The 25,931-nt window shown below is 45.8% G+C and overlaps 1 protein-coding gene across 1 annotated transcript in view; it reads right to left on the reverse strand.

The window, feature by feature from the left end:
• Positions 1 to 25,446, reverse strand: part of LOC134342006 (NACHT, LRR and PYD domains-containing protein 3-like) — a 50,343-nt gene extending 24,897 nt beyond the window's left edge. Inside the window, 9 exon segments of the mRNA XM_063039945.1 lie at positions 3,893 to 3,943; positions 4,042 to 4,213; positions 5,127 to 5,293; positions 11,872 to 11,922; positions 12,022 to 12,193; positions 13,107 to 13,381; positions 15,589 to 15,700; positions 22,362 to 22,498; positions 25,301 to 25,446. Of these exon segments, the coding sequence (XP_062896015.1) occupies positions 3,893 to 3,943; positions 4,042 to 4,213; positions 5,127 to 5,293; positions 11,872 to 11,922; positions 12,022 to 12,193; positions 13,107 to 13,349 (856 nt within the window). The 5' untranslated portion in view covers positions 13,350 to 13,381; positions 15,589 to 15,700; positions 22,362 to 22,498; positions 25,301 to 25,446.
• Between the last annotated feature and the right edge of the window lie 485 nt (positions 25,447 to 25,931).

Here is a 25,931-nt window from a genome sequence, read left to right on the forward strand (position 1 = left end):
CCATTTTCACAGGCACGATGCGCTTACGGAGGTAGTGAGCTCCTCATCCAGCCGATCACAATTTAATTAATTGCAATATTATTTCTAGATATTTTCAGTCCTTTGCACCCTCCCGGCCGCAATCCGACAACCACCGGTTTCTCTGTCCTAATTACCATCTCTCACCCTTCCACAGTGTCCATCACACAACACAGACACACATGAATTTCAGATTCTGTGGACTGAGCGCAGGATTTTGTCCCCCATCTCAGCCTCACTAACACTGTCTCCTGGTGGACTGCGCAGGATTATTGAGTTGGAACTGACATTGAATAAGTGCAGCAGTGTTTGCATTGAAGGAGTGTAGATATGAACAGAATGCGTTCCATATTCTGGTTTTGGGTTGAACAGACAAGTTTGGGATGTTAACTGCTTTTCTGATTAAATGGGTGCTGCCATTGTTTTCTCTCTGACGAGAGCTTCAATGGACTCCCAATTTTAAAATTGGTAACTTCTAGGATCAGAGAGAACTTTAAAAAGTGATTTAGGATGAGGGCTGTTCCGGGGTTAGGGTGGCTGTCGGGGAATGATTTCACCTTTCGCAGTGAAAAAAAGATGGAAAAAAAACTGATGTTCACTCCTCCAGCGTTGTCATCTCCACATTGACACCGGTGGAGGGACCTGTCGCTGCGGGACGCAGAGACGTGTGTTCCCTTGCAGCAAACACTCCAACCTTCTGTGTTGTTCCTCATAATGTCATAAGATCATAAGATATAGGAGCAGAAGCATGCCATTCGGCCCATCGAGGCTGCTCTGCCATTCAATCATAGGCTGCTCCAATTCTTCCAGTCATTCCCACTCCTCTGCATTCATCCCATACCTTTTGATGCCCTGGCTGATCATGAACCTATCTATCTATGCCTTAAATACACCCAGTGACCTGGCCTCCACTGCCGCCCGTGGCAATAAATTCCACAGATTTGCCAGCCTCTGACTATAGTAATTTCTCCGCATCTCAGTTCTAAAAGGACATTCTTCAATCCTGAAGTGGTGCCCTCTGTCCTATAATCCCCTACCATGGGAAATAACTTTGCCATATGCATCTGTTCAGGCCTTTTAACATTCGGAATGTTGCTATGATATCTCCCCTCATTCTCCCCAACTCGAGGGAATACAGCCCAAGAGCTGCTTGTCACAATGGCGGGGGCACTGGGTGTAAGGGTCGACCCAAATGCAAGACACGTCTTGTGAGGTTACTTAGATTTAGTTTATTGTTCGATACCAGGAGAGCTAGGCAGGAGCAGGAGTAGTGAACTGGACAAGGACTACGACTAGGCTGGGACCTGGGGTCCGGGCTTGGACTCGGAATTGGATCCCAGAACTAGAGGAGACATGAAGAGGCTAGGGTATGAACTCCGAGCCGGAGACTGGGCAAGGACCCAGTACCTGGGTCTTGCATCGGGCTCGGACCCCAGAACAGGACAGGGACATGACATGGGCTAGGTAGAGGAGGAACATGGAAAACAGAGCCTCGGTCTCGGGAGAGCAGGTACACGGAACCATGGACACATACACAGAACAGAGTCGGGACCCCTCCTTGGGTACAGGACATAGGGCTGGGACTCACACACAGAACAGTGAGCCGGGGCCCCTCCTTGGGTACAGGACATAGGGCCGGGACTCGCACACAGAACAGAGAGCCGGGACCCCTCCTTGGGTACAGGACATAGGGCTGGGGCTCATGACACTCCGCGGGGCAACAGCAAGACGGCCTGACTTACCCCACGGAGGCGAGGACAAGACAAGACAAACACGAAAGCACACCAGACAGTACCTAACTAGCTCCGGCGATAGAACTAGACCGAAGTGCAGGCGAGGGCTGCAGACGAGGGCTAGAGGCGAGAGGGGAAGAGAAGCGATACAGCGGGGTAGGACAGGAATCACAGACCGCCAGGGCCAGGATTTGACTCGGAACTGGGAAGCCGCAAGGGAAAGGACTTGTCTTGGTACTTGAATGCCGCCAGGTCCAGGACTTGGCATGCTACTTAAATGCCGCCAGGGCCAGGACTTGGCTTGGTACTTGAAAGCCGCGAGGGACAGGACTTGAATTGATACGTGAATACCGCCAGGGTCAGGACTTTACTTGGTACTTGAATGCCGCCGGAGCCAGGACTTGACTTGGAGCATCCGGGTAGTGTGGGGCTCTCGACTCGGCCCGGGAACAGTAGACAGCGGTTCTTGATTCCCTCCGGCGGGTTAACTGATGGACCCACCTTGGTGACGAAACTTTGCAGGCTCACTTTGGCGAGGTAACTGGATAGGGTTGCTCCGGTGAGGAAAGGCGAGTTACCGTCACTCGCTTCTGGCTGAGACTAGGCTTGCTCCAGCCAGATGACATTGGCACGCCGTACCTTAGTGACTTTAAAAACGCTCCCACACCAAACGGCTGAAAGCCGGAGATTATAAACTACCGGTTCAGCCGTGCGTTAATTGCCTCTAATCACCAAAGCCGAGGGACACGGGAAAACAGGGAGTCAACGATCCGGATCGTAACATAAACAAAGTAAATTTAAAGGGGACCCTGATTCGGACCATAACACTGCCAGACTTTCCTCTTAAGGTAACCCTTTCTTTCCTGATATCATTCTCGTGAATCGACTCCGAATCCTCTCCAATATTAGTATATCCTTTCTAAAATTAGGAGCCAAAAACTGCGCTGAATACTCCAAGTGTGGTCTCACTAGTACCTGATAGAGCCTCAACATCACATCCTTGTTCTTATATCCTATACCTCAAGAAATGAATGCAAACATTGCAATCGTCCTCTTCACAACCGACTCAACGTGCAGGTTAACCGTTAAGATATTTTGCACAACGAATCCCAAATTCCTTTGCATCTTTGTACTTTGAATTTTCTCCCCATTTAAATAATAGTTTGACGTTTATTCCATCCACCAAAGTGCATGACCTTATACTTTCTTACGTTGTGTTTCATTTGCCACTTCTTTGCCCATTACCTTAAACTATCTAAGTCTCTCTGCAGGCTCTCTGTTTCCTCAGCACGACCTGCTCCTCCACCTATCTTTATAGCATCGGCAAATTTAACCACAAATCCATTCATACCGTAGTATAAATCATAGATATACATCGTAAAACACAGCGATCCCAACACCGACCCCGTTGGAACTCCACTGGTAACCGGCAGTCAGCCAGAATAGGATCCCCTTATTCCCACTCTCTGTTTTCTGCCGACCACCCAATGCTCCACCCACGCTAGTAATTTCCATGTAATTCAATGGGTCTTATCTTCCTCAGCAGCCTCACGTGCAGCACCTTGTCGAAGGCCATCTGAAAATCCATGTACATCACTTCGAATGCATCGACGTTGTCTACCCTGCTTGTAATTTCCTCAAAGAATAGCAGTAGGTTTGTCAGGCAGGATTTTCCTTTCAGGAAACCATGCTGGCTTTGGCCTATCTTATCATGTCTCTCCAGGTCCTCCATAATCTCATTTCTAACAATCGATTCCAAGAACTTCCCTACCACTGATGCCAGGCTAACTGGTCTATAGTTTCCTTCCTGCTGCCTCCCACCCTTCTTAAATAGAGGAGTAACATTTGCAATTTTCCAGTAGTCGGGTACAGTGCCAAAATCTATTGATTTTTGAAAGATCTTCGTTAATTACTCTGCAAACTCTCCAGCTACTTCCTTCAGGACCCGAGGGTGAATTCCATCATGTACAGGAGATTTATCTACCCCCCATGTCCTGCGAAAGCCAACCTTCCAGCAAACATTTTCCATAGGTCTCACTATGTCACGTTGCCAACATTTACCTGGTCTCTCCCTGGCACAGCAAAGATATGACCCATACACAAAATCAACCATTCGCTGAAACAGCGGTTTCTTCACTTACCTTTCAGCTCACTGGGAATCTCCGGGATGGGTCGATATATCGGAACACAACCTGTTCGGATTTAAACAATTTGGGGAATTAAAATGCGTGAAATTATTAAATATGTAGAACTTGAATCCTAAAGTAATGAGACTCTGATATTGGCTCACCATGTTCCTGAATTTCCTTCATAATTTTGTCCAACTTTGGGACGACATTGCGCATTTTCACAAAGGTTTCCCACATCACCCTCTGGGCGCGGGAGCCTTTCTCCATCACCAGGTTCAGGAGGAGTTTAGAACTGTCCGCCCTCTTTCCATTATCAGCGAGATCAGAGACTTTCTGTGAAGAGTAACAGTGAACATATTGGGGACTGACAGATTCACACAGACAATGAGAAGTAAATGATGTGCTCTGTAACGGGATCACACTGAGCAGTCACCCGGACAGGTGCTGATCCTGTCTGGACATGGACTGTACATTCTGAGTGCAGAGCACACAGAGGGACATTCGCCGTGGACCTGGTCCACCAGTCAATGAGACCCTGGATAGAGTGTGATGGCTGCATCGACGAGGCTCCAAATCCATAAATAATTCCTCACCGGACTTGTCGGTGTAAAGCAAAAATCAGAAAATAGGATCACAGATGAAGAAATAAGTCAGGAGAATTTTTATAAAGAGCGAGCGGTTTCAGAAAAAAAAGTATCAGAAAAGATCATGTGAATCATCTGCTCTGTCCGCCAGTGTCCAACATGACAGCGGATTACCAGCTGACACCTGATGCCTTTCCATTGCCTTTTTCAGCGGAGGTTTAGTCAGTGATTAAACATTACAATATGACAGTATTCTCCGATCCACACTGTTTGCTGCTACAGATTGTAACACAATCATCTCCGCCCAGAATAGAACACACTCGAACTCCTGTAGCACCCACTGATGATGTCCCGCTTCTCACTAACATCCTGCCTTCACGCTGTACAGCCTTCCCAAACCGAAACCTCCCGCCGTATTTCCATTTTATACTGTGAGCCTACAGAACTGTTACTTGCTCAACTCACTCTGAACACTGAGCAGCCACTCATCAGTCTTCTCAACCCTTTCTATCACTGGTTCAGATTCACATTGTTGTGATTGTATGTACAGCATTTATTTCCCAGTTGTTCCTTTATCTAATTTAATATCCGACGAGTCAGAGTTCCGACACCCATCGGTCCTGTAATGTGCGAAAATTCAACCCATTCTCCCTCCCACTCACCTGATGTTCCGCTCCACTGAACTGATTCTCAGCTGTTAACGCCAGGCTCACTCCGTGCACCCCTCTTTCTATCGCCTGCTCCAGCCTGTCCAGGTAGAAATCCGTCAGCTGCAGCAGCTGGGAATCATTCCAGCTCGCCAGGAGTTCGGCGATCACTGAGCTCGGATCTGTGAAGAAAACTGGGGAAAATCAATTGCAGACCCCATATTCGGCAGCAACAGTCTCTCTGGAACCTAAAGATTGTGTGCGCCAGGTCATTAAACACTGTTCAAGATAAATATAGTACGTGGAGAGGGGGTCAGATAGGATGGGTCAGAAATCCGCTGGTGGGGGTGTGTGAAATGGAGGTGGGAGACAAGGATGAGACAGAGAGAGAGTGGGGAGAGAGAGAGAAAGGGGGGAGAGGGAGAGAGGGAGTCGAGAGAGAGAGGGAGTGGGAAGATGGAGGGGGACAGGGGTACAGAGGGCGGCAGAGGGGGTTGAGCGGGGGGGTGCAGAGAGGCGAAGAGAGGGGAGGGGAGGTGAGGAGATGGGATAGAGAGAGTGGAGAGGGAAGGGAGGGTTGGGGAGAGACGAGAGTAGAGGAGGAAGGGAGGGCAGGGGAGAGACGGAGAGGAGATGGAGAAGGGAGGGGTGCTGCGAGACGGAGAGGAGGGGGGGAAGGGAAGGATGGGGAGAGAAGGAGTGGAGAGGGGGATGGGAGGGGTGGGGAGAGACGGAGAGGACGGGGTGAAGGGAAGGATGGGGAGAGAAGGAGTGGAGAAGGGGATGGGAGGGGTGGGGAGAGACGCAGAGGAGAGGGGGAAGTGAGAGGTGGGGAAAGACGGAGCGGAGATTATACTCATTCCAGGGATTCAGATTTTTAGATCATTGGTACTTCTTCTGGGGCAAGCGTGACCTGTAGAAAAAGAACGGGTTCCACTTGAATACGAGGGGGACCAATATAATGGCGGGCAGGTTTGCTAATTCTTTTGGGGAGGGTTTAAATTGGATGTGCAGGGAGGTGGGAACCGAAGTGAAGAGGCAATGGATGGGGTGGTTGGAACGCAAGTACAGGCAGCTTGTAGGGAGTTTGTGAGGAAGGAAAGGCAGACGTTAGGACAAAGATGCACTCAGCCTGATGGTTTGAATCTGTCTATTTCAATGCAAGGAGTATCATAAACAAGGCCGATTAAAAGAGCGTGGAATAATACGTGGAAGTATGACGTTATGGCTATTACAGAGACTGGGATGTGTCAGGAGCAAGAATGGATGCTGAATGTGCCAGGCTTTAGATGTTTCAAAAAGAACAGAGAGGGAGGCAAAAGAGGTAGGGGTGTGGCATAGTTAATTAGTGATAATGCCACGATTGAAGAAAAGGAGGAAGACATGGAGGGATGATCCACCGAGTCAGTGTGGATGGAAGTCAGAAACAGGAAAGGGACAATAACTCTACTGTCCCAATAACTACTATCCCAATTGTAACAGGGATATCGAGGAGCACACAGGGAGGCAGATTCTGGAACAGCGCAATAATAGTATGGCTGTTGTGATGGGAGATTTTAACTTTCCTAGTATTGATGGTCGTCTCCTTAGCACAAGGGATTTAGATGGGGCGGAGTTTGTTGGGTGTGTTCAGGAAGGTTTCTGGCACAATATGTAAATAAGGCATCTACAGGAGAGTCTGTGCTTGAACTGGTATTGGAAAACGAACCCGGTCAGGTGACAGATCTCTCGGTGGAAGGCCATTTTGGAGGTAGTGACCACAACTCTATCTCCTTCACCAGAGCGCTGGAGAGGGATATAAGCAGACAATTTGGGAAAGCATTTAATTTGGGTGGTGGTGGGCGGGGGGCGGAAATATGATGTTATTAGGTAGGAACTTGACAACATAAATTCGGAGAAAATGTTCTCTGGGAAATGCACAGCAGAAATGTGGCAAATCTTCAGGGAACATTTTCATCGAGTTCTGCATAGGTATGTCCCATTGAAGAAGGGAAAGGATGGTAGAGGTAAAAAAAAATATGTTGTATAGAGGATGTAGGAAATCTAGTTAGGAAGAAAAGAAACACTTACGAAAGGTTCAAGAAACAAGGTACCGGTAGAGCTCTTGAAAATTACAAGGTTGCGAGGAAGCAGTTTAAGAATGGAATTAAGAGAGCCAGAAGGGGCCATGAGAAGGCCTTGGTGAGCAGGATTAAGCGAAGCCCCAAAGCATTCTACAAGTAGGTGAAAAGCAAGAGGATGAGCAATGTGGGAATAGGCTAATCAGGTGCGATATTGGGAACGTGTGCATGGAGTCATAGGAGGTAGCGGAGGTACTTAATGAATACTTTGCATCAGTATTCACCAGGGAAAATGACCTTGGCAACTCTGAGGATGACTTATAGTGGACTGAAAAGCTTGAGTATGTAGACGTTAAGAAAGAGGATTTGCTGGAGCTGTGAAAAGCATTCAGTTCGATTTAAGTCACGGGACCGCACGAGATATACCCCAGGCTGATATGGAAAGAGAGGGAAGAGATTGTTGAGTCTCTGGTGATGATGTCTGCATCATCGATATCAGAGGTGGGCAAGTTGTTGGAGAAGATTGTGAGAGGCAGGATTTATGAGCATTTGGAGAGACATAATCTGATTAAGGATAGTCAGCATGGCTTTGCAAGGGCAGGTCGTGCCTTACGTACCTGATTGAATTCTTTGAGGATGCAACAAAACACATTGGTGAAGGTAGAGCAGTGATGATAGTGGATATGGATCTGAATAAGGCATTGGATAAGGTTCCCCATGCAAGGGTTCCCCGTTCAGAAAGTAATGAGGCATGGGATCCAAGGAGACCTTTTGTGGATCCAGAATTGGCTTGCCCAGAGAAGGAAAAGGGTGGTCGTAGATACTTCGCATACTGCGTGGAGGCTGGAGCCCCAATGTGCTCCACAGAAAACCGTTCTTGTCCCCCACCCTCTGAGTTTGTTAATGACCTGGCTGCAGAGGTTGAAGGGTGGGTTCGTAAGGTTGCTGATGGCGCAAATGTTGGTGATGTTGTGGATAGTCTGGAGGGTTGTGAGAAGTTACAGCGGAACATTGATAGGATACAGAACTGGGTTGAGAAGTGGCAGATGGACTTCCACCCACATAGGCCTGAAGTGGTTCATTTCGGTAGGTCCAATTTGAAGACAGAATATAATGTACATGTAAATCGTAAGACTCATGACAGTGTGGAGAATCTGAGAGACCTTGAGGCCAGTGTCAATTGGACACTCGAAGCCGCTGCGCAGGTTGACAGTGTTGTTAAGAATGCGTATGGTGTGTTGGCATCCATCAGTCCTGGGACTGAGTTCAGGAGCTGTGCGATAATGTTACAGTTATTTCAAAGTTTGGTCAGACACCACGGACTACTCTGTTCAGTTCTGGTCACCTCACTACATGAAAGATGTGGATATTATAGAGGGAATGCAGAGGAGATTGACAAGGATGTTGCCTGGATTGGAGGGTGGACATTATGACAGTAGGTTGCATGTACTTGGCGTTTTCTCCTTGGAGCGATGGAGGATGAGCGGTGACCTGATAGAGATGTATAAAAGGATAAGGGGCATTGATCGTGTGGATAGCCGGAGGCTTTTTCCCGGGGCTGAAATGGTAACACGAGGGGCATAGATTTTAGGTGCTTGGAAATAGTTACCGAGGGGATGTCATGGGTAAGATTTTTTTTTGGTTTTAATTAGGAAGTGGTGGGTGTGTGGAATGCATTTGCCAGTGGCGGTGGTGGAAGCCGATACCTGACGTACTGATAAGAGCTACTTGGATAGTAACATGGAGCTGAGAAAAATAGAGGTCTATGCGCTGCGGAAATTCTCGGCAGTTTCAATAGTAGGTTACATAGTCGGCACAGCACTGTGGACCGGAGGGCTTCTAATGTGCTGAATGTCAATGTTCTATGTTCTATGTACCGTATCCATGGTGTATGGCAACTGAGGGGCGTTATTGTCTGAATGTGGACTGGAAAAGCATTAACAGTGGTGACAGAGACTTGAGCAGATTGTAAACTTCCTGAAACATCTATCACTGGAGCCATACATAAATTTGTATCTTTAGAACTTGAACTTGGCAATGAGAGAGACTGACCCAGTTCAAATAAAGCATGGGTACTGTAATATTAGTAACTTGTGCAATATCTGCCTTTCCTTTGCCCTCTCCTCGTAAATTTGGCGTTGAGTGATCCAACGCAGTCTGCGATTATGCAGCCTTACAATCGCTTGTGCCCATGTACTGCCTCGGGCTCCATTTTCACAGACACAATGCGCTTACGGATGTAGCGAGCAGCTTATCCAGCCGAACATAATGTAATTAACCGCAATTTTGTTTCAGATATTTTCAGTGCTTTGCACTCGCTCTGCCGCAATCCCACAACCATCGGTTTCTCTGTCCTAATTCCCATCTATTACCCTTCCACGGTCTCCATCACACAACACCGGCACACATGAATTTCAGCTTCTGTGGACAGAGTTGAGTATTTTGTCCTCCATCTCAGCCTCACTAACACTGTCTCCTGATGGACTGCCCAGGATTATTGAGTTGGAACTTACACTGGATAACTGCAGCTGTGTTTGCACTGAGGGCGTGCAGATGTGAACAGAGGGGGTTCCATATGCAGCTTTGGGGTTGAACAGACCAGTTTGGGATGTTAACTGCTTTTCTGATTAAATGGATACTGCCATTCTTTTCCCTCTGATGAGAGCTTCAATGGACTCCCAGTTCTAAAATTGATGACTTGTAGGATCAGAGGGAATTTTAAAGAGTGATTTCGGATGAGCGCTGTTCTGGGGTTGGGTGGCTGTAGGGAAACGATTTCACTCTTCGCAGTAAAAAAAAAAAAAAAAAAAAAAAAAGAAAATCTGATTTTCACTCCTTCAGATGGTTGTCTTCTCCATTCTGACTCCGGTGGAGGGACCTGTCGTTGCCGGATCCTGAGAGGTGTGTTCCCTTGCAGCAAACACTCCAACTTTCTATGTTGTTCCTCATAATGCCATAAGATCATAAGATATTGGAGCAGGAGTACCTATTCGACCCATCGAGTCTGCTCCGCCATTCAATCATAGGCTGTTCCAATTCTTCCAGTCATTCCCACTCCCTTGCCTTCACCCCATACTCTTTGATGCCCTGGCTAATCAGGAACCTATCTATCTCTGCCTTAAGTACACCCAGTGACCTGGCCTCCACAGCCGCTCGTAGCAACAAATTCCACACATTTACCACCCTCTGACTAAAGTGATTTCTCCGCATCTCAGTTCTAAAATAACGTTCTTCAATCCTGAAGTCGTGCCCTCTTATCGTGGAATCCCAGACCATGGGAAATAACTTTGCCATATGTAATCTGTTCAGGCCTTTTAACATTCGTAATGTTGCTATGAGATCTCCCCTCATTCCCCTAAACTCCAGGGAATACAGCCTAAGAGCTGCCAGACGTTCCTCATCAGGTAGCCCTTTCATTCCTCAAATCATGCTCGTGAATCTTCCCTGAACTCTCTCCAATATAAGTATATCCTTTCTAAAATAAGGAGCCCAAAACTGCAATCAATACTCCAAGTGTAGTCTCACGAGTGCCTTATAGAGCCTCAGCATCACATCCATGCTCTAATATTTTATACCTCAAGAAATGAATGAAAACATTTCATTCGTCTTCTTCACAGCCGACTGAACCTGGAGGTTAACTTATAAGGTATCTCGCACAAGGACTCCCAGGTTCCTTTGCCTCCCTGCATTTTGTATTCTCTCCCCATCGAAATAATAGTCTGACGTTTATTTCTTCCACCAAAATACATGAGCATACAGTTTCCAACATTCTATTTCATTTGCCTCTATTTTGCCTATTACCTTAAACGATCTAAGTCTCTCTGCAGGCTCTCTGCTTCCACAACACTACACGCTCCTCCACCTATCTTTGTATCATCGGCAAATTTAGCCACAAACCCATTAATACCACAGTCCAAATCATAGACATACATTGTGAAAAACAGCGGTCCTAACACCGACCCCAGTGGAACTCATCTGGTAACTGGCAGCTAGACAGAATACGTTCCCTTTATTTCCACTCTCTGTTTCCTGCCGACCAGCCAATGTTCCACCCATGCTAGTAATTTCCCTGTAATTCCATGGGCTAGTATCTTCCTAAGCAGCCTCGTGTGCAGCACTTTGTCAAAGGCCCTCTGAAAATCCAAGTACATCACATCTACTGCATCTTCTTTGTCTACCCTGCTTGCACTTTCCTCAAAGAATTGTAGTAGGTTTGTCAGGCAGGATTTTCCTTTCAGGAAATCATGCTGCCTTTGGCCAATCTTGCCATTTGTCTCCAGGTACTCCGTCATCTCATCCCAAACCATCGATTCCAAGAAGTTCCCTACTACTGATGTTAGGCTAATTGGTCTATTGTTTCCTTTCTGCTGCCTCCCACCCTTCTTAAAAAGCGGAGAAACATTTGCAATTTTTCAGTAATCCAGTATAGCGCCAGAATCGATCAGTTCTTGAAAGATCATCGTTAATGACTCTGCAATCTCTCCAGATACTTCATTCAGGACCCGAGGGTGCATTCCATCATGTGCAGGAGATTTATCCACCCTCTATGTCCTATGTAAACCAACCCTCCAGCAAACATTTTCGATGCGTCTCACTGTGCCATGTTGCCAACATTGACCTGGTCAAATGCACGTGTCTCAGCAACGATATGGCCCTACACAATATCAATCTGTGGTGGAAGCAGTGGTTTCTTCACTTACCTTTCAGCTCACAAGGAATCTCCGGGACGGGTCGATGGATCGGAACACAACCTGTTCGGATTTAAACAATTTGGGGAATTGAAATGCGTGAAATTATTAAATATGTAGAGCCTGAATCCTAAATTAGATCAATCTCTGATATTAACTCACCATGTTCCTGAATTTCTTTCAGCATTTTGTCCAACTTTGGGACGACATTGCGCATTTTCACGAAGTTTTCCCACATCGCCCTCCGGGCGCGGGAGCCTTTCTCCATCACCAGGCTCAGGAGGAGTTTAGAACTGTCCGCCCTCTTGCCATTATCAGCGAGATCAGAGATTGTCTGCGAAGAGTAACGGTGAACATATAGGGAACGACAGATTCACACAGACAATGAGAAGTAAATGATGTGCGCTGTAACGGGATCATACTGAGCAGTCACCCGGACGGGTACAGACCTTGTCTGGACATGGACTGTACATTGTGAGTTCAGAGCACACGGAGGAACATGCACCGTGAAGCTGGTTTACCAGTCAATGAGATCCTGGCTGGTCTGTGACGGCTTTATTGACGTATCTTCAATTCCATAAATAATTCCTCATCAGGGTTGACGATGTAAAAAAAATCGGAAAATAACGATCACAGAGGAAGAAAGAAGTCAGGAGTTTTTTTTTTATATAGCAGAGTGAACATTCTCAGAGAAGTTGCAGAAAAAATGATGTGATTCATTTGCTCTGTCCGCCAGTGTCAAACATGACAGCGGATTGCCAGCTGACACCTGATGCCTTTCCATTGTCTTTTCCAGTGGAGGTGTATTCAGTGATTACACGTTACAACATGGCAGTATTCCCCCATGCACACGTTTTGCTGCTGCAGATTGTAACACAATCATCTCCGCCCAGAACAGAACACACTCGAGCTCCTGCGGCACCCACTGTGATGTCCCGCTTCTCACTGACATCCCGCCGTCACACTGTACAGCCTTCCCAAACCGAAACCTCCCGCCGTATTTCCATTTTATACTGTGAGCCTACAGAACGGTTACTTGCTCAACTCACTCTGAACACTGAGCAGCCACTCATCAGTCCGCGGGGTCTTCTCAACCCTTTCTATCACTGGTTCAGATTCACATTTCTGTGGTTGTATGTACAGTATTTTTTTTCCCAGTTGTTCTTTTTTCTAATTTAATATCCAATGAGTCAGAGATCCGACAGCCATCAGTCCTCTGATGTGTGAAAATTCAAACCCAAACTCACCCGATGTTCCTCTCCGCTGAACTGATTCTCATCCTTTAACGCCAGGCTCACTCCGTACACTCCTCTTTCCATCGCCTGCTCCAGCCTGTCCCGGTAGAAATCCGTCAGCTGCAGCAGCTGGGAGTCGTTGCAGCCTGCCAGGAGCTCGGTGATCACTGAGCTCGGACCTGTGAAGGACATAACCGTGACCTTTCCTGATGTTGACGTCACTGGAACTCCTCCCCTGCCCGCCCGTTCAGCCATGTCGAGGACAGTTGGGGTCAGATTTTGCTGCGCTGTTACAAACAAAATTAACAGTTGATCGTCAGGCATTAATTGAAGTATAAAAGAGAACACTGTTTTGTTTTTAGATAGAACGACACACTTCCAAACATCTTGGGCCTTTCCACTGAAGACTTGATACGGCCTAATATCCCTGCGCCCATGCACCCACAGTCACACAATACCCATTTTTCCTCTGTCGCTGGATTGTACACCTTTCCGCGATTCTCCGGAGTATCTCCTCGCTTTATTGCAGGCAACACCCTTTTAGGAACCAATCTTGTGTCCTGGACTGGGAGTGATGTGTCAATAGGAAAGGCAAGGCAGGCTGAGCAGACAGCGTCCACTGCTTTTGTCCTCCTACCACTGGTGGCGCTATGGTGACTAATGGACAGCTGTTACAGCAGTGCGGGGTGGAACATTTCTGCTGACCAATGGGACATGCATTCCTCTCATCACTGAATTATACAGATTTCTTAGTCACACCTGATTCTCACGGTCCCCTTTCAGTTTAACAGCTCCCGGCATTGACACCCATGACAACATATGGTTTGAGTCTACATAGAAACACACTGACGTCCTGAACAATGCAGTTCCACCCATGGTATCGCGGCATCTTGTCCAGAACCACGACATCTTCTCCGGCAGGATTTTAAGATCATTATTATCTCCTAATCTCCGGTCATGATTTATTTACACAATCATCTGGTTATTATCAGAAATTTACATGGCACCTTGTTAAACACAATGTCGACCCACCATATATCAAAAACAGCCAGCTGGCAAAAGCAGATTTGCAATAACTAAACCAGAATGTTGGAATTATTGAACAAGACAGACAGTACGTTGATACTTCAGATTGAAGACCGCGTAATCAAAGCTGAGCCTATCTGTAGCAGCCATGTATCTGCTCTCTACCTGCACTGTATTCTGTGTTTCGTATTTATGATTTTCTTATGCTTCGGAGTGGGGTGGTGGCGGGGTGAAAGTGAAGGGAATCAGTTTCATATTTGTACTTTGTTCACAGCTAGGAACTGACGTATGTCATATCCTTTATTATTATCCACTCAAATACACTGAACTTACACTTCGGTAGACTTCAGTTTCATTGCTACCAGATTGTAGGTTTTCTGATTTCTAATAAAGGATCTAATACACTAACCTTTACAGTCACCAACTTTTGTAATCAATATCGGAGCTGAGAGCACGTCATACAACTATAAAAAATCCGCGGGTGAAGCCAACAATGATAATTTGGTTTAGCTACGATCTCAACAAATGTTTCTCAATCTGATTATTACTTTAAATATAAGGTCATAAGATATAGGAGCAGAAGTAGACCATTCGGCCCATCCAGTCTGCTCTACCATTCAGTCATAGACTGATCTAATTCTTCCAGTCAGTCCCACTCCCATGCCTTCTCTCCCATACCCTTTGTTGCCTTGGCTAATTAACTACCTCTCTTTCTCTGCCTTAAATACATCCAATGACTTGGCCTCCGCAACCGCTCGTGGTAAAAAAATTCACTAGATGTACCACCCTTTGGCTAAAGGAAGTTTTTCGCATCTCTGTTCTAAATGGACGTCCTTCAGTCCTGAAGTTGTGCCCTCTTGTGCTAGAATCCCCTACCATGGGAAATAACTTTGCCATATCTATCTCCTCAGGCCTCTGAAAATTCGGAATTTTACTATAAGATCGCCCCTCATTCTCCTGAACTCGAGGAAATACAGCCCACGAGCTGCCAGGCGTTCCTCATACCGTAACACTTTCATTCCTGGAATAATTCTCGTGAGTCTTCTCCGAACCCTCTCCAATGTCAGTATATCATTTCTAAAATAAGGAGCCCAAAACTGCACACAATCTAAGTATTGTCTCACGAGTGTCTTCATCCCAGTTCTTATATTCTTCATTGACCCATATCATAAAAGGAAGCGGTCCAAAATCGACCCCTGTGGAACTCCACTGGTAACCATTATCCAGACGGAAAAGGATCATTTTATTCCCACTCTCTGCTTTCTGCCGATCAGCCTACGCACTCAAATTTCAATGTGAACTCCATCATATTGTGATCACTGTTCCCTATGTTTTCCTTCACATTAAGCTTTCTTATCACCTCCGGATCATTGCAAGATACCCAATCCAGCTGTTCAACAAGACGCTGTTCTTAAAAACCATCCCTTTGACATCCTGCCAATACTGTCTCTTGAGGTCCAGTACTGACCTGGTTTTCCCAATCCACTTTCATGTTAGAATCCCCGACGATTATCATGAAATTGCCCTTCTGACTCGCCTTTTCCATCTCCTGCTGTAATTTGTAATCCACATTCCAGCTGCTGTTTAGAGGAATGATACAACTGTTATTAGGGTCCTATTACCTTCACCATTTCTTAACTCAACCCATATAGACACTACACCTTCCGATGGTATGTCAGCCCTTTCTAATGACGTATTATTATTTCTTATAGAGAGGGCCATATCACCCCCCATATCAGCCTACTAACCTATCTTTCCGATATCCTTGGACGTTGAGCTCCCAATGGCAGCCATCATTCAGCCAAGATTCAGAGATGGCCAAATGGTCATACTTGCTAATCTTCAGCTGAAATTCAAGATTGTCTATTTTATTTCTTATGGTGCGTGCACTCAAATATAACATTTTCAGACTAGTATTTGTTGTTTCTACGCCTCTATTGCCCTTTAAATCATACCATTATCTGCTATTATGCCTCAAATCCCGCCTGTCCTTTCTATCATCTCTATTGCAGATTACCTTCGATTTATTTCTGTTTTACCCTTCCTCAGTCCTAACACACCGGTCCCCACCCCACTGCCAAATAGATTAAACTCTGCCTAACAGCTCTATTAAACCTACGTACTCAGATATTTTGGGTTCAGTTGTAAGCCGTCCTTTTTTACTTTACAGGTCGTGCCTCCCACAGAAGGGGTCCCAGTGATCCAGGAACCCGAAGCCCTGCCGCTTCACCAGTTTCTCAGACACGTATTAATATGCTTGATCATGGCATTGATGAAAACCCTATCAGGAGAACACTAATAGTAAACACTAATAGGAGATTTTAGAACACTATTAGGACACGATACTGTGCCCGTTTCTATTTCTAAACTTTCAATTATGGTCGCGTAGCAGTAAGTTTGCAAGACGTTCCCGGACTCATAAAAAAAAACCTCGAAAATCATTAGATCTTACTATTTCTAAAATCAAACCTCATTGAAATTTGAACACCGCATGCAAATAGAATGATCTCAATGAACAAACATATAATCGTCCCTCACACCGCAACATCTGGAAGTGATAAGGACTTACCCTACAGTTCACAGTAAGACCATTAGGAAAACGAGTATAATAAAGCTATTTGGCCCATCCGGTCCGATCCAACTTATTCTCCTGCATTGTCCCTAAAACAATCAATCGCCTTACAATCAAGAACATAATAGTCTCTGCTGTATCACAATGACAGCATCCAACACCCTGTGTGGCAACAAATTCCACAGATTAACCATTAGCTGAAGAAATTACTCTAATCACAGTTTTACAAGAAGTATCGTAGGAAACTACGAGGAAAATACTATATAAGAATTATCATAGGAAAGGTGGATAATAACGCTGAAGATGGGGTTGTTGGTTTACAAACAGAGCCAATGCGTAGCGAGGAGAGGCTGTTGATAGGACAAAATTGCAGTCAATAGGGTGAGATGCAATGTTAAAGGTGGACAAGATCGAAAAGGCCGAATGCCGATCAGAAGGTTTTAAATTTTTATGCGCGCTGTATAAGGAATAATATAGATGAACTGACAACACAGCTGCAGATTGGCTGATATAATGTTATAGGCATCATGGAATCATAGCTGAAAGATTATAGCTGGGAGATTATTAAGGGATTGCACACGCTGGAGGCAGGAAGCACGTTCTCGCTGATGGGTGAGTTCAGAACTAGAGGCCACAGCTTAGGAATAAGGGGTAGGTCATTCAGAACGGAGTTAAGTAAAAACTTTTTCACCCAGAGAGTGGTGGATATGTGGAATGCTCTGCCCCAGAAGGCTGTGGAGGCCAAGTCTCTGGGTGCTTTCAGGATAGAGATGGATAGAGCTCTTAAACATAGTGGAATCAAAGGTTATGGGGATAAGGCAGGAACCGGATACTGATTGTGGATGATCAGCCATGATCACAGTGAATGGCGGTGCTGGCTAGAAGGGCCGAATGGCCTACTCCTGCACATATTGTCTATTGTCTATTGTCTATTAATGTCCAAGGATACGCATTGTATTGAAGGGACAGGCAGGGAGGCAGAGTGGGCTGCGTTGCTCCGTCAGTAAAAAAAATAAATTAATTCATTAAAAAGAGGTGACATAGTGTTGGAATGTGCTGATTCATTGTTGATAGAGCTAAGGTACTGTAAGGGTAAAAAGACCTTGATGGGAATTAGACACAGACCTCCAAGCAGTAGTAAGAATGTGGTCTACAAATTACAAAGGGATATAGAAAATACATGCCAAAAGAGCTAGATTACAATAGCCATAGATGATTTCCATATGCAGGTAGATTAGAAAATTAGGTCGATGCTGGATCCCAAGAGGGGAGTTTCTAGAATGCCTACGCGATAGAGCAGTTCGTGGTTAAGCCGAGTCAGGAATCAACTATTCTGCATTGGGTGTTGTGCAATGAACCAGAATTGATTAGAGATCTTCAGATATAAGAACCCGGAGGGGAAAGTAATCATAATATGAGAGAATTCGCCCTGAAATATGAGAAGGAGATGCTAAAGTCTGATGTATCAGTGTTACCGTGGAGTAAAGGGAATTGCAGAGGCATGAGAGGGGAGTTGGCCAGCTAACACAAACGTGTCTAACAAGAGAACTCAAAGCCAACATAAAAGCCAAAGAGAGAGCATACAATAGAGCAAACAGTTGTGTGAAATGAGAGGATTGCGTTATTTTTAGAACCAACAGAAGGGCAACTGAAAAAAGATATGAAGAAGGTAAAGATGGAATATGAAATTTAGCGACAATAATATTACATAGGATTCCAGAAGTTTCTTCAGATATATCAAGTGTAAAAGAGAGGCAACAGTGGATATCAGACCACTGGGAAACGATGCTGGAGAAGTAGCAATGGGGAACAACACAACGGCGGAAGAACTGAATAGGTATTTTGCGCCTGTCTTCACTGTGGAAGATACTAGCACTATGGTGGATGTTCCAGCTGTCGGGGTCATGAATTGCGTAACTAGACAGAGGGCTCTTGGGAAACTGAAAGATCTGAAGGTAGATTCGATACTCCGACCAGATGGTGTACACCTCACAGTTCTGAAAGTGGAGGCTGAAGACATTTTGGAGGCATTAAAGAGCTTTCAAAAATCACAAGATTCCAGACTGATTCCGGAAGACTGGAAAATTGCAAATGACACTCCACTCTTCAAGTAGGGAGAAAGGCGGAAGAAAGACAACTATAGGCCTGTCAGTCTGACCTCAATGATTGGGACGATGTTGGAGTTCATTATTAAGGATGAGGTCTCAGGGTACTTGGAGAAACATGATAAGTCATAGTCAGCATGGTTTCCTCAAGGAAAAATCTTGTCTGACAAATCTGTTGGAATTCTTTGAAGAACTATCAAGCAGGAGACAAAGGTGAATCGGTTGATGTAGTGTACTCGGATTTTCGAAAGCCCTTTGACAAGGTTGCACACTCGAGCCTGCTTAACAATCTATGAACCCACGATATTTCAGGAAAGATTCTAAAATGGATAAATCAGTGCCTCATTGGCAGGCGGTCTTATGGTGATGCAGCTTCCCTGGAGGGGGATGAAAGGGCATACCAACAGGTGGAACCGGCTGTGGGAGGGTATGGTTTATCAGCTCTGAGAACGAGTTGGATGTAATATAACCTTCTGACTGAATGAGAAAACCATTCTGAGTGTATTTTAAATGTCAGAAGCAGGTAAGATGTGATCGCATGTGTTGAGGGCAGGGGTTGTGTCTCCATCAGAAGGGTGTGGAGTTTTGAAGTCAATGCCTTGTGGTGCCACCATCGTAATTTAGCATGTGCAGAGTAGTGGATCACACAGCATGGAAACAGGCATTTGGCCGGCCATGCTTGATACATAGAATATAGATAGAACAAAGAATAGTACGGCACAGTACAGGCCCTTTGGCCCACAATGTTGTGCCGACCCTCAAACCCTGCCTCCTATATAACCCCCACCCAAAATTCCTCCATATACCTGTCTAGTAGTCTCTTAAATTTCAGTAGTGTATCTGCCTCCACCACTGATTCAGGCAGTGTATTGCACGCACCGACCACTCTCTGAGTAAAAAACCTTCCTTTAATATCCCTCTTGAACATCGCACCCCTTACCTTAAAGCCATGTCCCTTTGTATTGAGCAGTGGTGACCTGGGGAAGAGAAGCTGGCTATCTACTCTATGTTTTCCTCTTAATATATTTTATACCTCTACTATGTCTCCTTTCATCCTCCGTCTCTCCAAAGAGTAAAGCCCTAGCTCCCTTAATCTCTGATCATAATCCTGTCATGCTCTGGATCGGGGTCCCTTTAAATTTAGCTTGTTTATGTTACGATCCGGACCGTTGATTCCCTGTTTTCCCGTGTCCCTCGATTTAGGTGATTAGAGGCAATTGACACTCGGCTGAACCGGTAATTTATAGTCTCCGGCTTCCAGCTGTTCGGGGAGGGAGCGTCTGCAAAGTCACGGTGGCTGGAGTAAGCCTAGTCTCTGTCGAAGCGACTGCCAGTAGCTTGCCCTTCCTCACCGGAGCAACCCAGTCCAGTTACCTCGCTGAAGTGATCCTGCAAAGTTTCCTCATCAAGGTAGGTCCGTCAGTTAACCCGCCAGAGGGAATGAAGAACCGCTGTTTTCTGTTCCCGGGCCGAGTCGAGAGCGCGCCACTACCCAGAGGCTCCAAGTCAAGACCTGGCTCTGGGCCTCGTTCAAATACCATGTCAAGTCCTGGTCCTGGCGGCGTTCAAGTACCATGTCATGTCCTGGCCATGGCGGCTTCCCAGTTCTGAGTCATGTCCTGGCACTGGCGGTCTGTGTTTCCTGTTCTACCCCCTTGTCAGAAACCCTTTTCTGTCCCTCTCGCCTCTAGCCCTCGTCTGCAGCCCCCGCCTGCACTTCGGTCTAGTTCCATCACCGGAGCTAGATAGGTACTATCTGGTGTCCATTCGTGTTGGCCTTGTCTTGCCTTGTCCTCGCCTCCGTGGGGTAAGTCAGGCCGTCTCGCCGTTGCTCCGCGGGGGGTTATGTCTTGTCTGGTCCTCGCCTCTGTGGGGGTAAGTTAGGCCGTCTTGCCTTTGCCCCACGGAGGGTCAAGAGTCCCGGGCCTAACTCCTGTACCCAAGGAGGGGTCCCGGCTCTCTGTTCTGTGTGCGAGTCCCGGCCCTATGTCCTGTACCCAAAGAGGGGTCCTGGCTCTCTGTTCTGTGTATGTGTCTAAGGTTTCAGGTACTTGCTCTCCCGAGACCGAGGCTCTGTTTTCCATGTTCCTCCTCTCCCTAGCCCATGTCATGTCCATGCCTGGTTCTGGGGTCCGAGCCCGAGGCAAGACCCAGGTAATGGGTCCTTGCCCAGTCTCGGGCTCGGAGTCCATACCCTAGCCTCTTCGTATCTCCTAGTTCTGGGAGCCGAATCAGAGTCCAAGCCCAGACCCTTGGTCCCAGCCTTGTCTCAGTCCCGAGTCCTTATCCTGTTCGATATTCCTGTTTCTGTCTTGGTCTCCTGGTATCGTACAATAAACTAAACCTAAGTAACCTCACAAGATGTATCTTGCATTTGGGTCCACCATTGCTCCCCAATACCCACGCCACTGTGACAAATCCATACACTCCAAACCTGGCAGCATCCTGGTAAATCTCCTCTGTACCCTTTCCAATGCTTCCTATAGTGAGGGGTTCTGACCATCCACTCACTGTCTACACTGGTCCCATTTATCAGCACTTGGTTCACAGCCGACTGTATCTCGGCAGTTTCAATGCTCATCAATGATCACGTCTTGAATGATGAATCAACATGAGGTACTCTTTCAGTTCTCCGGGAGTTTGCTTGTGGCTTGGCAGGGCACAAGGATATTGATCAAGGCCCCAGCAATCTCTCACTTGCCCCTCTCTGTAACTTGCGGTATAACCCATCAGGTCCTAGAGACATGTATGTCATAATGCATTTTAAGAGACCCAACAGTGTCTCCTGTTTTATTTCAAAATGCCCGAGTGTACTGGTGCTCTCGGCACTGATCTCTCTATCCTCCACGTCCTTCCCCCTTGGTAAATACTGAAGTACGTTACTCATTAAGGTCCTCACACACATCCGCTAGGGCCCTGTTTGATTCAACCTTCCTAAGCTTTACATACTTTTCCTTTTCATGCTTGACTAAATTCATCACTTCTGTTCACATTTAAGGTTCTCTTACGCTGCCAATCTCGTGATGTCTTCGTACAGGAATGTACCCATCCTGTACTTCCCGTGCAGATGGACTATGAACACCCTCCACATGTCAGAGGTGGACTTGCCAGAAACAGTTGTTTCCCATTAACTCTCTCCAGATCCTCCGTTATGAATTCGTACTTTACCTTGATCCAATTCATTACCCTCCCTCAAAGTTTACAATTTTATTCTCTATAGCTCCCTTAAAGTTGAGGAGTTCTGCACTAACTGTTCATCTCCAAATGATCGGGTATCTAGTTAGCATAATCACCCAACACCAGGTTCAGTACAGCTCCTGCTTTTGTTGGACTATCAACATACCGATTTAAGATGTTATCCTAGAGAGGAAAAATAGTTGACGCTAGAGAATTGGGGAGCATTTTAATAATCAAAAGAAGGCAAATTAAAAAAGGAATAAGCAGAGAGAAGGTGAAATATAAAGGCAAGCTAGCCAATAATATAAAATAGGATAGCAAAATAAAGTATAATGAAACACGATAATGTATCACATTCATTCGTGATTAATATGCATAAAATCTAACCTGGTCCGGTCTTCAATGTTCCCACTGATTAGTATTTTTGCTGTTGCGTGGATCAACCATTGCTCTAAGCCAGAAGTTTTCACACGGGCTTGTGAAACGCGCGGCATCTCTGTTATCTTGTTTTTTGGAATGTGCATCTATGAATATTTAGAATGGACCGACAAAAAAAACTTTTGAGTTTATCTGTTAATGGAAGGATATGATATAATACAGTACAACAAAAGACAAGCTCTCCGGTTTCATGAGCCTTATACCAGCTGCATTCAAATCCATTGCGCTACAACAACGGCTCTGTGACGGGAGCATTTTAATTACAACGCAGCCGCACACCGGCGCGGCTCAGAGGGAACAATGACTGTCTATCTCTCCGGGTTTCCTCAGACTTGTAACAGCCCACTGCTTTGTCAGCGACAACCTGTTGTTGGAAACAGGAAAATCGCAAAAATCAGCCCCAAGTCTCACCTTTGTCCATATTCGAGATGGGTAAACATAGAACACAGAATAATACAGCACAGTACAGACCCTTCGGCCCACAATGTTGTGCCGACCCTCAAACCATGCCTCCCATATAAGCCCCTACCTTAAATTCCTCCATATACCTGCCAAGCAGTCTCTTAAATTTCACTAGTGGATCTGCCTCCACCACTGACTCAGGCAGTGTATTCCACGCACCAACCACTCTCTGAGTGGGGAAAAAACCTTCCTCCGATATCCCCCTTGAACTTCCCACCCCTTAGCTTAAAGCCATGTCCTCTTGTATGGAGCAGAGGTGCCCTGGGGAAGAGGCGCTGGCTGTCCACTCTATCTTGTTATCTTGTACACGTCTATCATGTCTCCTCTCATCCTCCTTCTCTCCAAAGAGTAAAGCCCTAGCTCCTTTAATCTCTGAGGGCCTGTCTAAATGGTAAAAGAACTAAATGGCCACTTTATTAGGTACAACAGCACACCAGCTCATTAATGGGAATCTGTTAATCGCGTGGCAGCAACTCAAAGGATAAAAACATGCAGATATAGTTAAGGGATTCAGTTGTTGTTCAGGCAAACATCCAAATTTGGAATAAATGCGATCGAAGTGACCTTGGCCGTGGAATGATGGCTGGTGTCAGACAGGGTGGAATGAGCATAACGGAAACTTATCATCTCCTGGGACTTTTCACGCACAAAAGTCTCGGTTTACAGAGAATGGTGCGAAAACAAAACAAAAGGAAATCCAGTGAGTAGCAGTTCTGAGGGTGAAAACGCCTTCTTAATGAGAGAGATCAAGGAGATTGGCCAGACTGATTAAATGCGAGGGCAAGGCGACAGTAACTTAAACAACCTTGCGCTCCAAAAGCGGGGTGCAGAAGAGCGTTACTGAGCGCCGAATATTGGATTTGGACGGGGTACCGTCGCAGTAAACCCCGAACATACACTCAGTGGCCACATTATTAGGTACAGGAGGTAGATAAAAATGGCCCACTGAGTGTAGACGTCTAGACTTTTATCAACTGACTGTAAGATTTACTACAGGATTTTTTATTTTAAATACCACTGCCAGATATATACCGTCTTTGCGCACAGAAAAATACACAGCATAAAATAAAACACCTATCTGTCAATCCACGCAATCTTCAGGACAATATTGAAATGGTAGAAACTCTAGAAATACTATCGTGACAAGCGGGGTAATAAAACACGATAACATTTCTCTTTATGGCCCTGTTCTTACCTGGTGTTGGACTCCGGAGTCTGTTTTCAGCGAATCCGAGCATCTAAATTTTATGGGCCCTTACAGTACGAGGACACACCCTGAGCAATGTTCAGTCGATAACACGCTCATAAACCTGAACTTCAGCTTATTCAGCACGTAACGCCGCACACTGTTCCACAACGCTTGTGTTAAACCACACAAAGAATCATTTTGCTTGAATGTCTTTCTAAGACAAGGTTCGAGTCAGACTTACTACTTCACTGCGGAAGCAATGTTTATGTTTCTCTCTAAAGGTTCACCTGCTCCAGAGAGGAAGTCAACCCCAATTCTGGTCCACTTCTGTTGCTGTCGTCGCTTTGATTTATGGTTCAGCTTGGAACCTGTTTATTATCAGATTATAAACTACAGCGACAGCTCAGGGCAAAGATCGCTGTGGATTTATTGCTCAGAGACAGAAGAAGAAAGGGCGCTGTGAACTCTGAGGAAATACGATGCATTTGGAGTATTGTTTTCCCTGTCCCAGATCTAACTGCCCCTGCTGCTTCTCTTTCCCTTTGAGGAAGAGAATTCCAGAGACACACTAGCTCCACTTCATAAAAATAACCTCATCTCTCCATCTCTTTCTGGTCTCGCTACAACAGTAAACATGATCTCCGCATTCCTGACGAGACACCGCGTGATGTTCACCGTCACCGGCAATTAATTGATCTGAACACCATCGGATAAAATCTCCCCTCATTCATCTAAATAACAGCCAATACAATCAACCTCCTTTCTTTATCTAATACCAGCGAATATAGTGAAATGCCCCCATTCATCCAGTACCAGAGGACAAAATCGTGTTCCCTCTAATTCTACTAAGTCAGCAAAAACAAGCTGAGGTTGATGAACGAGGCGGCGCGGTCAGCATTGAAGCGGACGGGTAACAACAGCAGAAGCCCCTGGACATGCACTCAGTTGCCACATTACCAAGTACAGGAGGTACATGTTAAAGTGCCCACTGAGCGAAGAATTGCCTAATTTTGTCTGCGGCCAGTGAGAATTAATACAATATTTGTTAATATAAATATCATTGCCACATCATCTAGTCTTTCCTAAAAAATGCACAATCAGAGCAATAAAGCAACAGATGGCAAATCCGTGCGATTTTAAAGACAATATTGATATGGTAGCAATAGTGGAAATACTGCCCTGGCGAGTGTGGTTATTAAAACACCATGACACAGCCCAGTACCAACCCTGTGCTTACCTGCCGCTGGACTCCTGCCTCTGGTTTCAGCGAATCCGAGCATCTGAATTTTATGGGCCCTAACAGTAAGTGATCACACCCTGGGCAATGTTCAGTCGCTAACACGCTGATAAACCTGAATTTCAGTCTATCCAGCATGTAACCCCACAGCCTGTTCCACAACGCTTGTGTTGAACCACACAAAGACTCATCTTGCCTGAATGAGTCTTTCTAAACTGTGGTCCGAGCCAGAATTAATACTTCAGAGCATGATGCAATGATTACCTTTCTCTGGATAATTTGATCTGCTCCAGAGAGGAAGAACAACCCCAATCCTGGTTCCGCTCGTTGGTTTCGTCGCTTTGATATATTTTTCACCTTGGGTCCAGTTTATTCTCAGAATATAAACCTCAGTGGCAGTTCAGGGCAAAGATCGCTGTGGGTTTATTGCACAGAGACAGCAGAAGGAAGCGCGCCGTGAACTCAGATGAAATATTATGCGTTTGGATTAATGTTTTCTTTTCAACAGTGGAGATTTCCTTTCTCCAGCTTCAACTGTGCCCCCATTGTGTGGACTTCCATTGATTTTAACGCCAACCCGCTTTGAAGCCAACGTTCACAGTTGTTCTCAGTTGGAACATGAGGGTAGTGG

Source organism: Mobula hypostoma, unplaced genomic scaffold (genome assembly GCF_963921235.1).
Source record: "Mobula hypostoma unplaced genomic scaffold, sMobHyp1.1 scaffold_94, whole genome shotgun sequence".
NCBI classification, from domain to species: domain Eukaryota; kingdom Metazoa; phylum Chordata; class Chondrichthyes; order Myliobatiformes; family Myliobatidae; genus Mobula; species Mobula hypostoma.